Consider the following 14,473-nt stretch of genomic DNA (forward strand, 5'->3'; position numbering starts at 1 on the left):
CCAGGTTATTTTAAACATTTTGGGTAAGATAGCTAAGAGCAACCTTTACCTTACTAGGGAAAAAAATCTTTTAGGCCCCATAACTGTAATTCAGAGGCTCTCCTGGGGAAGGCTGACACTCGCTTTCCTGGAGACAACCATTAGGGAAAGACTTCCAAGGAGGACTGCAGAAGCCATCTGTCTCCACAGCCCAGTGTGCGCTGATCCAGAGCACACACAAATCTCACACACAACAATACATTACCTAAAGAAGAGGCGAAGGGATCTCATTTGTCCCAGGTCCACTCTGAAGACACCACAGACCTGCTCGAGGGCAAATACTTTCTGCTGTTCATCCCATCTGGTGCTCTGCGTTGGCCCATTATTCTCCTGGAACTGGGCACTGGTGTCGAGGCTGGAGGCAGAGCTGGTGGAGCAGGTCAGGCGATTGTCACACGTGTCCCTGCAGACAAGAGCGCGGAGGAAGAAAGCCCCGCAAGACCATCAGCCAAAGGCTGCAGTTACATGTAATAACCACAAATGCTCCAAGTTAAAAATCCTTTGACAGAGCTCTGAAATTGGAATTCAGTGCAGGTCTAAGGAGTCAATAACCAACAGCTCATATAAGAGATTAAATTATTTTTTTATTGAAATTCCCTACCATCCCAAAAAAGCATCCTATTTTTGCTTGTTCCTGAATTCCACACGGAACTGGGGAGAGCAAAAACCATTCCTCAAAACACTGACTTTTGAGAAGGCAAAATTATGACGCCCAGTGTGGGAACAGCCCAGACTGCTCCGCAGAACGGCCCGGCCTGGCCCAGCCCCTGCTCCATCGGCGCAGCTCAAGGACCAGCCGGGGGCACTTCCCTGCCCTCCAACCCATGCCACAGAGCCCTGAGCTGCAGGACCCCTTCAAATCATTATGCCTCTGGGACAGACAACCCCTTGGGATGGAAAACCCCTTGGGCCACTCAAAGAACTTGACTGCTCGCCAGGCTGCTCCAGCAGCACTGCGTGAACAACTTCTGAAGGCAGAAACTTCTTGTCCCACAGCTTGAGCAACCCTCTCCGCGTGCAGCTCAGCTGCTCCGCGCCCGGCTGGGGACAAGAGCAGCGAGCGCATTGCGACGGCAGCACTGAGCAGGGATCCCATCTGCCAAATTCCCTCTGCGACGAGTACGATCCAAAGACATTTCCCCTGAACTCAAGTTTCTCATTACGCCTTTGCAAGTGGACCTGACAAGCCTGGATTCGTGTGTATAAACTTCAGACAAATGGTTTCCATTTGCAAACTTGAAACTTCGGAGACTTAAGGAGTGGGAAATTACACATGAGCTCTTTAACACACTGCGAAGTAGAGAAAGTGAACCCAACCGTTTTCCAATACGCTAGGAGCTCACTGTGCCCCAGATATTTATCTTTAAGAGTAAACTGAGTCTAGATCAAAAAAAAACACACGCCCATCACTAGCCCTGATCCCAAAAGAAAAATATCACTGCTTTGAGAATTAAGTGAATCTGAAACTGTGACCCCTTGATTCTTAAAAAGGCCAATACATGTGAACAATCTCAGCGCAAGCTCTGAATGGGTTCCGCTGTGAAATCAGGGTTTGCAAAACAAGGCAAGTAGCAGGTATAAAGACAGCCCCCTGCAATGCCACTTTATGCAATGTTTTCTAATCCGCTTATCTAACAATGTAGGCACTGAACGCTGAAAATCACACACTCAGCATGCATCTGCAGCACACCACATCAGTATGCTTTCCAAGCCTGGCTCCAGCGCCTCTTCCACAGGGACGAGCCTTATTTGCAGCATCTACCCACGGTTCAGGTCACTGCATTCCAATGGACAGGTCTCCGGACATCCCAGTTAGTTGTGGGTTAAATTTTTAGCCAAGCCCCTGCGAACCGCCCAGTTCAAATGTATGACTCAAAACCTCAGCGCCCACACGCATGGGAAATAAACCCCTGAGCCCCCTTCTCTAGTTCTGCAGCGTTATGTAGATGAGACGAACTCTGCTTTACTTTCAGCTAAAACAGCGGCTTCGCCACTCTGTTCATGAAGTTCTGCTGCTCCATTTTTCTGAGAGAAAGCATCAAAGCAAAACTTACATCCAAGCCATTCGGAGGTTGAGGTCTTAGAAGTGATATGGCAACATCGCTATGTGAGCAGGGATCATACAACATACCCAAACTCGCTCAAAGAGGAACGAGCGGTTTTTCTAGGGTGGATGCTGGGATACTTCCAGTCTCACAAGCCCAGCTAGGCACCATCACCTGCACCTTGTGAATGTTTCCATTAAAACTGTACTGGCCTTTGTGAGAAATCAAGTGTTACTTTCCGATAAAGCTGCAAAATAGAAGGCTTTCCTAAAACACTCAGTATCTCATGTTAATGCAAAAGTAATAGGAGTCCTGGTACGAGACACTTGTGCTGGACTGCTTGCTTTGAGCAGCTGGTATTTATGGAGCAACACTTCGTAACAGCCACAGCTGGTTACACAGGATTTTCCTGGAAGAGATGACTCAAACTAGCTCAAAGACTAAGCAGAGGCAACCAATTTTCTAAAACTCTTGCAAAGATGAGCTGGTCAGCACGACAAAGGGCTGGAAGAGGTGGTGGCTGTGAGGCTCACTGTCCTGGGGTTCCCTTGTCATAGAGGCCAGCGAGCCCGTTCTTCAAGAGCATCACCTCAAACAACCACTGGCAGAGAGACGACTGCCAAGAAATTAGAGTTACCAGTAGAGCTGGGCAGGTTCGCTTTGACCCTGGGAATCATGTAGCTCCTCCGTACAGAACGCTGTTGCCAGCTGCAGCGCCTTCTGCTATGTAACCAAAATCTGCTTCAGATACACAAGCAGCTACCCACAAACACAGCCTGGAGAGCCCAGTCACCAACGTGCTGGCAACGTTCTCTTCTCTGGAAATGCCTCTTCAGGACAAATGTTTACAGTTCACATTTAGCCACTAGTTACAAGCTTGTACACGCATCCAACATACACAGAAGCAATCTGAAGCAACACGTGGAAGTGGATTTACCCTTTCTGGACAGCAAAAAGCCAGTGAGCGTAAGCACGGTGCCTCAGAGTGTGCAGCCCAGGGGAATTCCAGTGTTTTCATTGATGCGGAAGATGAAATCTGAAAGAGACATCGGTGCGTCCCGTGCCCTTCGAAGAGATCAATAAACATAGCATAGATGCAGACAGAGTGCCACCTCATACGTACTTAGGCACTGTGGAAATAAGAAAAAAACCTCACTGTGTTTAAAATTACTTTTTCCTGTATATATTGACTGAAAAAAAATTGAAATTATTCTAATCTGTTGGACTACTTTTAAAAACAATTTTAATATTGAGATCATTCTGTACTTAAGTAACAACAAGTAATACGGACAATGCTAATTTCATGGATTTTGGAGAGTCTTCTAACTAGGCACACAAGATACACAGATGCAAGGGCAGAATTCTCCAATTTATTATTTGTCAGACTTATATATGTTGGATAAGGAGTTTATACCAGAGTGCCCTGCAAAAGCAGGGAGCTGAAGCATTGCAAGGCAAATAGCTGGAGGAACATTCCAGAGAGACTTTGGGTTGTGGGATCCAGGAAAAACAGAGCTAGTATACAGCACTGCTCAGCAAAACAAGAGAACAAGTGCCATGCTCCACAGGAATAAAAGGGAGAGGGAAAAAATAATAAGGAGGATTAGCAAAACCCGAAGCAGGAAACCCACGGACACATTCATGATTCCACTTCATTCCCATTATTCTTTTGTCTCAAAATACACCTCATTCTTGCTGGTGAGTAAGACCCGGTGGTGATGTGTTTTCTCCACGCAACAATCAACCACAACAATCAACCATATCTACATTCCTCGGGCTTTTGTAGCGCCCAGGAAAGCGAGCGCCTGCGTGAGGCAGCCCCCGGCCTCCCACCGCTCTGGAGCTCTCGTCCCCAGTTCCGAGGGGGTCGGTATCTCCGCGAGCGAGACTCTCCACGCGCGGTGATGCAGTAATGGGGCCCGACTGATTGTTCGGTCAAAGCATTTGTACACACCTACAGCATACAGAGGGATAAAACCAATTATTATTTCTGTTATAGAGCCAGGGCAGAGACCTGCAACAATCACACGGGAAGACTATTTCAGCAACAAAGACCTAATAACTCATTTTATGACGTGATGTGACAAATGTAATTGTAAGAGGGAAAGGGGCTGAAGGTTATAGCCATGATGTGGCCATCACCTGAGCTGTCAGTGTGCACCACCCGCTTCCCAGAGAGCCTCCTGCAAGAGCCAAACCCTCCTCAGTTGGCTCCATCGCCATTGTTCCACAGCTCGCCTTGGCTAATAACACCCTTCCTTACAGCCACGCTACTCCTGCACGCTGGCTTGTGAAGCATCATTTACAGACAATAAGTATCATCATAATGTATGAGCATCCATGTAATGGGAATTACATGCCCCTTTTCCTCCCCAGGGGTCAGCATTTCTCTGTTTCTCCACTATTCCCCACTGGCACTGACCTTGTAGGTTCCTCTTCTTCCCAGCAAGGTGAAATAGCTCATGGCAGCATTGGCTGCCTAAAACGTCTAAGACAGAGTGTTTCAAATAAATAATCCACCAACAGAAGTTCAAAGCTATCCTGAAATGCCTAAAATTTTAGTGTAGCGACTGTACAAAGCGAGGCAATATCAGGCTGCTGCAACCCAAACCTATTGTTCTGATTAAAAAAAGTGTCCTTGGCAATATACATATATAATGAGTTGTGAAACATGCTGACTTCAGCGACATAGAAAAGGCGTGCAAAAGAAAACAGACTGGCAACTTGGGATTAAAAAAAAATTTGTGGAAATATTTTTGCTCATTCTGAGTGGCGCTGCAGAGCTCTGGAAGGAGATCACGGGATGGCACCAGCTTCCAGAGCAGAAGCCTGGCAGAGCTACTTGCATCTGATCAGCACAGACGAGTCACCGGGTTAAGAATTGTGTTAAATTCACCCTTTGGCTGAAAATATTTGGAATTTGAAGTTCCTTTGCCTCAGAGAGCCCTAACAGAACCAATTTACACTGACCTTGGTGAATAGGGTAAAGGTGCTGGGCAGTCTGGATGAAAGCCTAACCAGAATTTCTGAAATTAAATGTCTAAACATCCTCATGTGGAAATGTATCTGTATGTCTGCAAATACATGTGGAAACAAATCCAACAAATCTTCCTATTTGTTGTGGAAACCTGTGAAAAACTGCCCAGGATGTTACAGTACAAAGTACACAAATGTCAACACAGACTTTCCAAAAGCTTGTTCCACAGGCTTCCCATTGATCTGTTTGCTTTCAAAACATAAATTTCCCCACGTTGAACTGCACTAAATGCTATTTAGTAGCTAATTAACTTTCTGTGCCGAAAACCTCCTGTAATTGCACTTCTTTCACCTTTTTTAGCCTGTGTCCTCCAGGGAACCCAAGCTGTCCTACGGCATTTGTTCTGCTCATTTCCATCTCGCAGGCACAAGTTCCTCCCCGACACCCGGCTGCCAATCACTGCTCCAGAGGTCACCGGAGACCAAATTAGGAGCACTCTGCTTCTGACGAACTTGCTTTGCTTAGCTTGCCGTAAAGGGAAAATAAAAGGTTATGAAAAATAATTGTATCCTTTCATGCTGGGCACCAGGAAGCAGATTCAACAGCGCTTCTGAAAGCCGGCGTATCATTGTTAGTCACTCTTCGTATTGTTAATGTTATTAACGAGATTCAAAGAACGAGCTGTTTACATCTTGAAAACAGTGGAAACCCTCCTCCCGTCCAGGGACGGAGCAGAAGGGGGTCCCCGCGCCTGGCCGGCAAACGCTACAGGGTGGCAGCAGCCCCGGCTCTCAGCTCCGGCCTCCGGCTGCCCCGGCAAGTTCACGACCAGGGACTGGGCTCTGAATGAACATCAGCTCTGCCAGCACAAGCCCGGCAAATAAAACATTTTAAGCCAATGAAACGAGGGACTCAAGGAAACCCGATTATGCAGCTTTGCCTTCTGATAAGTGTAATTGGTTTGTCCTTGAGAAATAAAGATCAAAACAATTTGTTATGCTTTCCGGGGCTGGTGCGATCCGCTTTTACAGCACCCCACCGCCTTTCCCACACAGCTGGGACATGTCACGTCCAGCCCTGCCGCCCGCTCGTCCCCCAGCGGAGCAGGGACAACCCATGCGGTGGCATGGGATGGCCCAGCTCAGCACCGTCCCAGCCAGCCGGGAGCCTGGCCACACTGCGGGCTTTGTTGCCCTGAAGCTGTTCCTCCCGGTCCCAGTGGCCCATGGGGAAGCCCGGCGATCTCAGCCAGAAACAGGGGGGGCTTTAGAAAAACAGCCCCGCTCCCCTCCACAAGGCTCCCCCCAACTGCTGCCAACTAAACCGAAAGGAAAACAAAACAAACCCAGAATTCTTGAGTCAATTATTTTGAATGTAAATGGGAAGGGGAAAAAAAAAAAATCAGAAGTTTGTCATGAATCGATGTGTGTTTCAATCTCTTTTACCCGATCAAAGTGTGGAATGTGATACACACACCCCCTCAGCGAAAGCACAAGCAATCTGTTTTTCCCAGCTGAGGCTTCCAGGCAGGTGGAGGCTACTGAGGAGAAACCCAGCAAGGTTCTTCTCTGGGACTTCTTGTTGCAGTGAGGTAGCAGGGCAGAATTAGCAGTTCGATGCTTATGAATAAAATACACATAGCTCCCAGAAGCCAAACACAACAAATCATTTAGAGCCGAGCGTACGCTGCTCAACGATGCAAATGTTACCTTCGTTTTAAGGAAGGAAAATATTCCAAAAGCTGAATGGCAGATTTTCACAATCCATACAGAGAAGGGGCACCTCATGCCTAGGCTTTAGCTCATTAATAAATCAATCGAAATGCAACACTTAAAAAAAAAATTCCTTAGATGGAAAAAGTGATTTCTCAGCAAAGCTTGAAAAAGAATGTTTGCTTTTCGGCCTATTCCAGACTGGAAAAGGGGACCTTTCTTACCAGTGTTTATTTTATATTTAAAATTAATGGATTATTTTGCTTTTTTCCCCCTCTGTTCTATCCATGCAAAAATAAAATTCTACACTAATTATGCTAATTACAATCAAGCCTTCAAAACGCTGGTCCCTTGAAAGCCCTGAAGATTACCTTTGTTCTTATATTCTTGGCTCTAAGCAATGAATTGGGAATTTCTGGGGGACTTTTTACTGACAGACAAAGTTAACCAACTCCCCGGACTCTGCGCTGCTCCTGACCCAGTGTGAGCCAAGCCAACACCACCCAGAGAGAATTTCACTGTTTCCACAATACAATGCGGATCTCCCAAGGGGAGAGCTTTCCTCAAGTAGCAGAAAAGGGAGAGGAAAAAGGAGAGCTGGCTAAAAGCATGTTTCAGAGTTATTGTAAATGCCTAATGCTGTTATAATTGCGCGGACCGAGCCAAGATGACAGAGACTATGCAGATTTATTTGCATATACTGTTGTACTTTTAGAGGGGACAGGCTATTTATTTTGACCCAGTTAACGCAATCCTTCCCTCACAAAGCTGTGGATACTCGCCAGGGACGTTTATCTCCCCTCTCGATTTGGATTCCTGGGCGTTACAATCGTATAAATAAGTAACAGAAGAAATGCAAGAATGTCATAGAATCATATCATAGAGTCATAGAATGGTTTAGGTTGGGGGGGACCTTAAAGACTACTCAGTCCCACCCCCCTGCCCTGAGCAGGGACACCTCCCACCAGACCAGGTTGCTCCAAGCCCCGTCCAGCCCGGCCTTGAACACCTCCAGGGACGGGGCAGCCACAGCTTCTCTGGGCAACCTGGGCCAGGGTCCCACCACCCCCATAGTGAAAAATTTCTTCCTGAGATCTCATCTAAATCTACCCTCCTCTAGTTTGAAGCCATTACCCCTCGTCCTATTGCTCTACCCCCTGATCCAGAGTCCCTCCCCATCTTTCCTGGAGCCCCTTTAGGGACTGGAAGGGGCTCTAAGGTCTCCCCAGAGCCTTCTCTTCTCCAGGCTGAACCCCCCCAACTCTCTCAGCCTGTCCTCACAGCAGAGGGGCTCCAGCCCTCCCAGCATCTCCAGGGCCTCCTCTGGCTCCGCTCCAACAGCTCTGTGTCCTTCTGCTGTTGGTGGCCCCAGAGCTGGAGGCAGCACTGCAGGGGGGTCTCCCCAGAGAGGAGCAGAGGGGCAGAATCCCCCCCGCCTTGCCCTGCTGCCCCCACTGCTGAGGATGCAGCCCAGGATTCAGGTGGCTTTCTGGGCTGCCAGAGCACATTGCGAGCTCACGTTGAGCTTCTCACCCACCAAACATGCCCCCAATATCCTGGGAAAAGGCCCTTTATTGCAAAACCCTCGGAGAAACCCACCTCTCTCCCTCTGCTCCTGCCACCCGCCCGCCCGGGATGAGGATCCCCGCTCCCTTGGGAATACTGTGGTTCTCTGGGCTGTCATTTTTTGTAGATTATCCTGTTTCATTGCGATTCCATACGGCTGGCGAGCAGTGGCCGTGGCGACCGGTCGCGCCGCTGGGTAGAGCGCGCCCCCTGGCGGCCGCGGTCGCGGCCGCCAGGGGGCGCGCTCTACCCAGCGGCGCGAGCGGTCGCCCCACGGCGACCACTCGCCCACGGCCACGGACCCGCGATTTTAGAGCTTCCCCGTCCTCCTAAGCAAACCCGAACCTGGGGGAGGGTTCCTCGCTGTTTCTCCATGGCTCCCCTGCCCGTGAGGTCTCGTTCCTGGGCGTCACCTGCTCTGATCATCAAATTATTAATGTTCTCGCTGTTTAAATATTTATAGAGAATCATGGAATCATTGAATGGTTTGGGTGGGAAAGGACCTTAAAGACCATCCAGTTCCAACCCCCCTGCCCTGGGCAGGGACACCTCCCACCAGACCAGGTTGCTCCAAGCCCCGTCCAACCTGGCCTTGAACCCCTCCAGGGATGGGGCAGCCACAGCTTCTCTGGGAAACCTGGGCCAGGGGCTCACCACCCTCACAGCAAAGAATTTCTTCCTCAGATCTCATCTAAAATGGCCATCTTTCAGTTTAAACCAAGATAGAGCTGTATGCCTCTGCAACCTCTTGGATCTGTCCAACCTTCTCAGCTTTGCATCCAGTAACGACTTCTCCCAAGTAACAGGCAATAGATGGCCTCAGGTTGCACCAGGAGAGGTTTAAGATGGATATTTGGAAAAATTTCTTCACCAAAAGGGTTATCAAGCATTGGAACAGGCTGCCCAGGGAAGTGGTTGAATTGCCATCCCTGAAGGTATTTAAAAGCCGGGCAGACACGGTGCTGAGGGACGTTGTTTAGTGGTGGATTTTGTCAGTGTTAGGTTGATGGTTGGACTCAATGATCTTAAAGGTCCCCTCCAACCTAGACAATTCTATGATTCTGTGATCTATTCTATGACTTTAATTGATTACACAGCATTGCTGACAGCAAACAGCTAAGGCCAGCTCCTCTTTCCAGGACACAGCTCCGTGCAGACCTCCTGAAAGTTCTGCCTAAGATGGATTCTACACCTACCCCATGACTCGGAGAGAAGGGAAAAAGGACTGTCCTTCTGATGGAAGAAGAATTTGGGGATATTGTTTTCCTGGGCACTGGTTTGGGTACAAATGGAATTAGGTGCTTTTGTGTCTTACATCATAAATCGCACTAATTCGGGCAAGGTCCTAGGGAATGGGAGCCTGAACCAGAAGCAGCGAGGCACCCCATGCACTCATCCCCAAGGCTGAAATCATCAAATGTAAGGTAGCATGACACAAGATGCTGCAAGAAGTTACAGGAGATTTTGAAGTCTGTGACCAGTTCCCCTGGTTCTAACAATATAATCACTTCTGTTACAGCAGCGATGAATTCCCAATCTCTTGATGACTCCAGAGCTCCTGCCAGTTCACACTAATTTCAGCTCATTTCCCTTATAATTTTGCCTCCTGTTTATTCTGCAGAGGTCTGAGCGGCACTAAGCCTCTCAGGTGAGCTGCCAAAACAACATGATGCAACACCGTGCGCTCTGTTACCACCCGCTCCTGCAGCTGCTGCCACCCTCCGTAACACTGCGCCTCCGCTCCCTCGTGAGAGGGTAATTTACAGATTAACTCCCTGGGAAGAGGCTTAACAACAGGATGTGCAACACATCTGTAAAAATTGCATCAACTGCGACACCAAAGGAGTTTTTCCTTGTGTTGTGTGCTTTGCCTTGACTGTCTGCAATAGTCCTGTTGTGTGATTTCATGTCTGCTGAAGAACATGAGAACTGTACCATTGGTTAGCGCCATTATGAAAACGTTTCATTATTTTTATTACTGGTTGCTAAAATGATCACCTCCTTATGAAAGAGGTTTCCTTCTTGCTTTGATGCCCGTGACCACGTTGGTCACATCGTTTCTACTTGTCCTTCAAAGCAAGTGCTGTGGATGCTGAGCTGGCGCCTAGTCCATCACCTGCATGACCATTCGCAGAGCTCCAGCCTCTGGCCAGATGTTGCCCCAAGCTCCACTCATACCATTCCACCACTGAGGCTTCTTGGTCCAAATTCTGCCTGTATCGACCACCATCCCAACCTGAAGTTAGTGAAGGAACCAACGCCAGCATTTCTTTGTCCTCTTCAGCATTTTTATATAGTGCTCATCATGTAAGAGCAACTGCAGTTTATTACCGAAGTGAAAAGCCTTTAGCAGCCCAACCACCCATTGCCAGGGAAAGCTCCTGTTAACCCAGGATCACTCTGTCACGGCACAAAAAAAAACCCAGCAACCCCACTTACAGAGCACTAAGTGCCTCTGCAACCAATTGGTATAGATCTGATGTCATGGTCAGTTAAAATAACTTCAGAAGCATTGGTTGAAAGATATTATATAGGTGTCGGATGCTATTTGGTTGCCAGGATGTAACAAAAGGCTTTTAGTTTCACTTTACTGATGGGGGAAATGGAAGCTGAGTAATTTAGCAGGGCGGCAACAAACCAAAGCTGGGTCTAGAGTACAGTTGTCCTGAATTAGTGTCCTTCAGACCACAAGGCAAATGTTTCCTGACAGACAGCAAACAACGGTGACAGGGGAGAAAAGGAATAGAATGGAATGATTTGATTTCCAGTATCCCTCCTTTCCCACAGAAAAGCAGTCAATGACAAAGCCACTATCAATATGGGCATTTCCCACATGAGCTACCCCCCTGCAGGAACCACGTGCTATGAGCGGAAAGGGGCCCCCAAAGTTAACAAGGACACAAACCCCAGAAGAGTGAAGCCCCCTTTCCCTGAGAGATGAGTGCACTGTGCAGAAGAAGTGCCAGGCTCCTCTAAAAAGAGAAGGAAGAATGTGTATGCTGGTGGATGGGACACTCCCCTAGCTCCTAGCCTGAGGAACTGTGTAAATGGGAGGAAAGCATCGATCGCTGCATGGGATCCCTGGCAGCCTGTCAAACCGAGAAGCACAGAGGGGAAAAAAAACCCAAAAAACAATGGATACGTTTTTATTTCCTTATGTTCTACAAGGCGAATTGTTGACTTAAAATGACTGACTTATTGTGCAACTCGAGCACTCTCAAGCCCACCTCCCTTCTTCCTCCCTGTCCCTGTTCTGCACACACCAGTACGTGCCTGTTGGCTCCCTCCTGCCCAGGAGGCCAGGCCACCTCCTCAGGGGATGCTCCAAGAGGCACGCAGGACCTGTGCCTCCTGGTCATACGGATATTTCGGCAAGCAGGTTGCTGAGCCCCTGACCTCACCCGATCCAAGTCTGCGTGTACGTCCTAATTCTTCCACAATGTCACATTTTTCCATTTCTGATGATATCTAATTGCCCAGAAAGAAAGATGGCTGGACTGAAACACCCATGCAGAGCATTGCTTCAGCTTCGGAGACAACCACGGGGAAAAGCAAACTCCTCTTTACAACCGCTCCCCAGTGCAGAGGGAAATAACCAGAAACATTCGTTCCTCTTTGCAGGGAGGAGGTGGTGACCGGGGGGTAGGGAGGGAAAAGAGTTGAAACAATCTGCCAGCAGCACAAACTTTGTTCACACTCCAATTCTGGCTCAGATGGGAAGCAGCCAGCAGAAAAAAAAAAAACAACCTTAAGAAACAAGGAAGCTGTTCTCATGCTTGTAGTGACTTCTGAAACAGCATCCCCCGCCCCCCAAACGCTGGGATGAACGCAGGAAATAAGAGCATGCTTTTTGACAAGACTTGTGCAAAGTATTCTGTGCAAAATTTTCAACTCAAACAGCTTGTAAGATCCTGCAGATATCATGCAAGGGGGCTCTAAGGGGAAGAACAAATTGGCATAAAAAATGGACACACTGGACAAAAGCCTTTCAAGTCTGAAGTCTCAAACAATGAAAGGTCTGTTTTATTAATCTGCTGCAAATTATGAGTGCTGCATACACTGTACAAGGCTTCTAGACTGGTGCCAGAGGAGTTAAAAAAAGAAAAGAAAGAAGAAAAGTCTACCAGGAGCAGGGTGTTTGCAAAGCCTGTACCCGTCTGGAGCTGCTGGGGCTCAGCAGCAGCAAGGAAGCCGGCAGAGGGCTCGCCCGAGCCAGGCTGCCGAACAGCAGGGAAATGCCGCAGGAATTCACAGGCAAGGGAGCGAAGATGCAATAAACTCTATTTCCTTCCTTCCCTGATGCTATTAGCAGCTCAGAGTGTAAGTGTTGCAAAACAGTTAAACCGCAAGGCTCCTTGCCCGTGGCACCCTGCTGCGCCAGCTCCTCGCCAGGGGCACGCCGTTGGGCTGCTGGACACCCCTGCCAGCACATGGCCTCAGGGCCAAGGTCTGGGATTTCCGCAGGATGAGCCCAACCTCCTGGCTGTCAGCACTTAGGACATTATTCTGAACGTGCCCCTCACTACCCCCGCATCTAACCACTAAACCTGTTCTAACCACTATGGATGGACCTGCTGGAGCAGGGCCAGAGGAGACCCCGGAGATGCTGGGAGTGCTGGAGCCCCTCTGCTGTGAGGACAGGCTGAGAGAGCTGGGGGGGTTCAGCCTGGAGAAGGGAAGGCTCTGGGGAGACCTTCGAGCCCCTTCCAGTCCCAAAAGGGGCTCCAGGAAAGCCAGGGAGGGACTCTGGATCAGGGAGGGGAGCCATAGGATGAGGGGCAATGGTTTTAAGCTGAAAGAGGGGAGATTTCGATGAGATCTGAGGAAGAAATTCTTGGCTGTGAGGGTGGTGAGCCCCTGGCCCAGGCTGCCCAGAGAAGCTGTGGCTGCCCCATCCCTGGAGGGGTTCAAGGCCAGGTTGGACAGAGCTTGGAGCAACCTGGTCTGGTGGGAGGTGTCCCTGCCCAGGGCAGGGGGGTTGGAAGAAGATGATCTTCAAGGTCTCTTCCAACCCAAACCACTCTGTGATTCTAAAGTGGGGATAATGACCCCTTACTCAGGGTGTGTGGGTGAATGGAGCCACAGCTGAGGCCACAGCTTCCCCACAAACATATTGCAAGACAGGAATGTTTTTCCTTTAAGAATCTTACTGTTGGAACTCAGAAATGTTCACAGGATTATACCTTATTTACAAAAAAAATGCTTAAACCCCCCCCCCAACTTCCTTTTTTTCAGGGTGATAGAGACAGGCCAAACACACAGATTCTCAGTGCTGCTTCCAGGAAAAAAAAATTACACACCTTAAACAAACCGAGGCTTTGGTTACAGTGGATTTGGGGGGTTTCTGTTTTTTAATTCAAGGCCAAGAAATTTCTAAACAACACGACATTCCCTGACAGTGTATGCAACTAAAGTTTCAACCCCTGAGCCATAGCCCAGTGCTAGAACACAATCTGAAAGGGACAAATTGCCTAGGAACCAAGAAAATAAAGTCAGTTATTAGGAATGATATTTAATCATGCAAAGGCCTCTCTGTAAAATTTTTTCAAGGTGTGTTTCATGACATTTATAGTTTCCAAAGTTTGCTACATTCCTATTAACAGTTGTCAAATAGGACTGTCAGGCGTCATATCTAGAACACTAAAAAACGTCACTGTCAAATGGATGTTGTTCACGACAATTTGGAAACCAAAGGCCCACCCTGGGCACCCTGCAGCTGCTTTGCAAGCCCCCCTGCAGCTAGAGGAGAGCTGTGGTGGGACAGGACATGATGGGATGGGACAGGACGGGACGGGACAGCTGTGTTTGGCCTGGCCAAGGTGCTCCTCAAACCGCTGCCCATCCAGCTGCTGCAGAGCTCAAGCCCAGAAACCCCTGCGAGCTCGCAGCTAATGGGAAGCATGCTGCTAGGGCACTTATCAACTGCAAAGCTGATACAAAGTCCAAGATCACCCCACTGAAGTGTTTCAAAATATCCAGAGAGAGAGAGTTGAATGGATTAGAATACTTCTTTCATAAACCTTGTTCTTCCTGGCATTCTCTGTGTTTGAGATTAGCCCAGAGATAAAATAAAGAGGCAAAATTTCTTCAAATGTCAAGACTTAATGTAGGCTGTACATTGCTGACAGGCACAA

At 48.5% G+C, this 14,473-nt stretch overlaps 1 protein-coding gene across 9 annotated transcripts in view; it reads right to left on the bottom strand.

The window, feature by feature from the left end:
* TBC1D16 (TBC1 domain family member 16) overlaps positions 1-14,473 on the bottom strand; it is a 37,633-nt gene that overhangs the window by 12,548 nt on the left and 10,612 nt on the right. For 8 of the 9 annotated variants that reach the window (XM_054221789.1, XM_054221782.1, XM_054221788.1 and 5 more), the window contains one exon: positions 245-442. In XM_054221789.1, coding sequence (XP_054077764.1) covers positions 245-442 — 198 coding nt within the window. Of the gene's footprint in view, positions 1-244; positions 443-3,021; positions 3,281-14,473 lie in introns of those variants that run through there. The other variant, XM_054221790.1, reaches the window with a different exon arrangement.

The sequence above is a fragment of the Rissa tridactyla genome, chromosome 15 (assembly GCF_028500815.1).
Source record: "Rissa tridactyla isolate bRisTri1 chromosome 15, bRisTri1.patW.cur.20221130, whole genome shotgun sequence".
Lineage (NCBI taxonomy): Eukaryota > Metazoa > Chordata > Aves > Charadriiformes > Laridae > Rissa > Rissa tridactyla.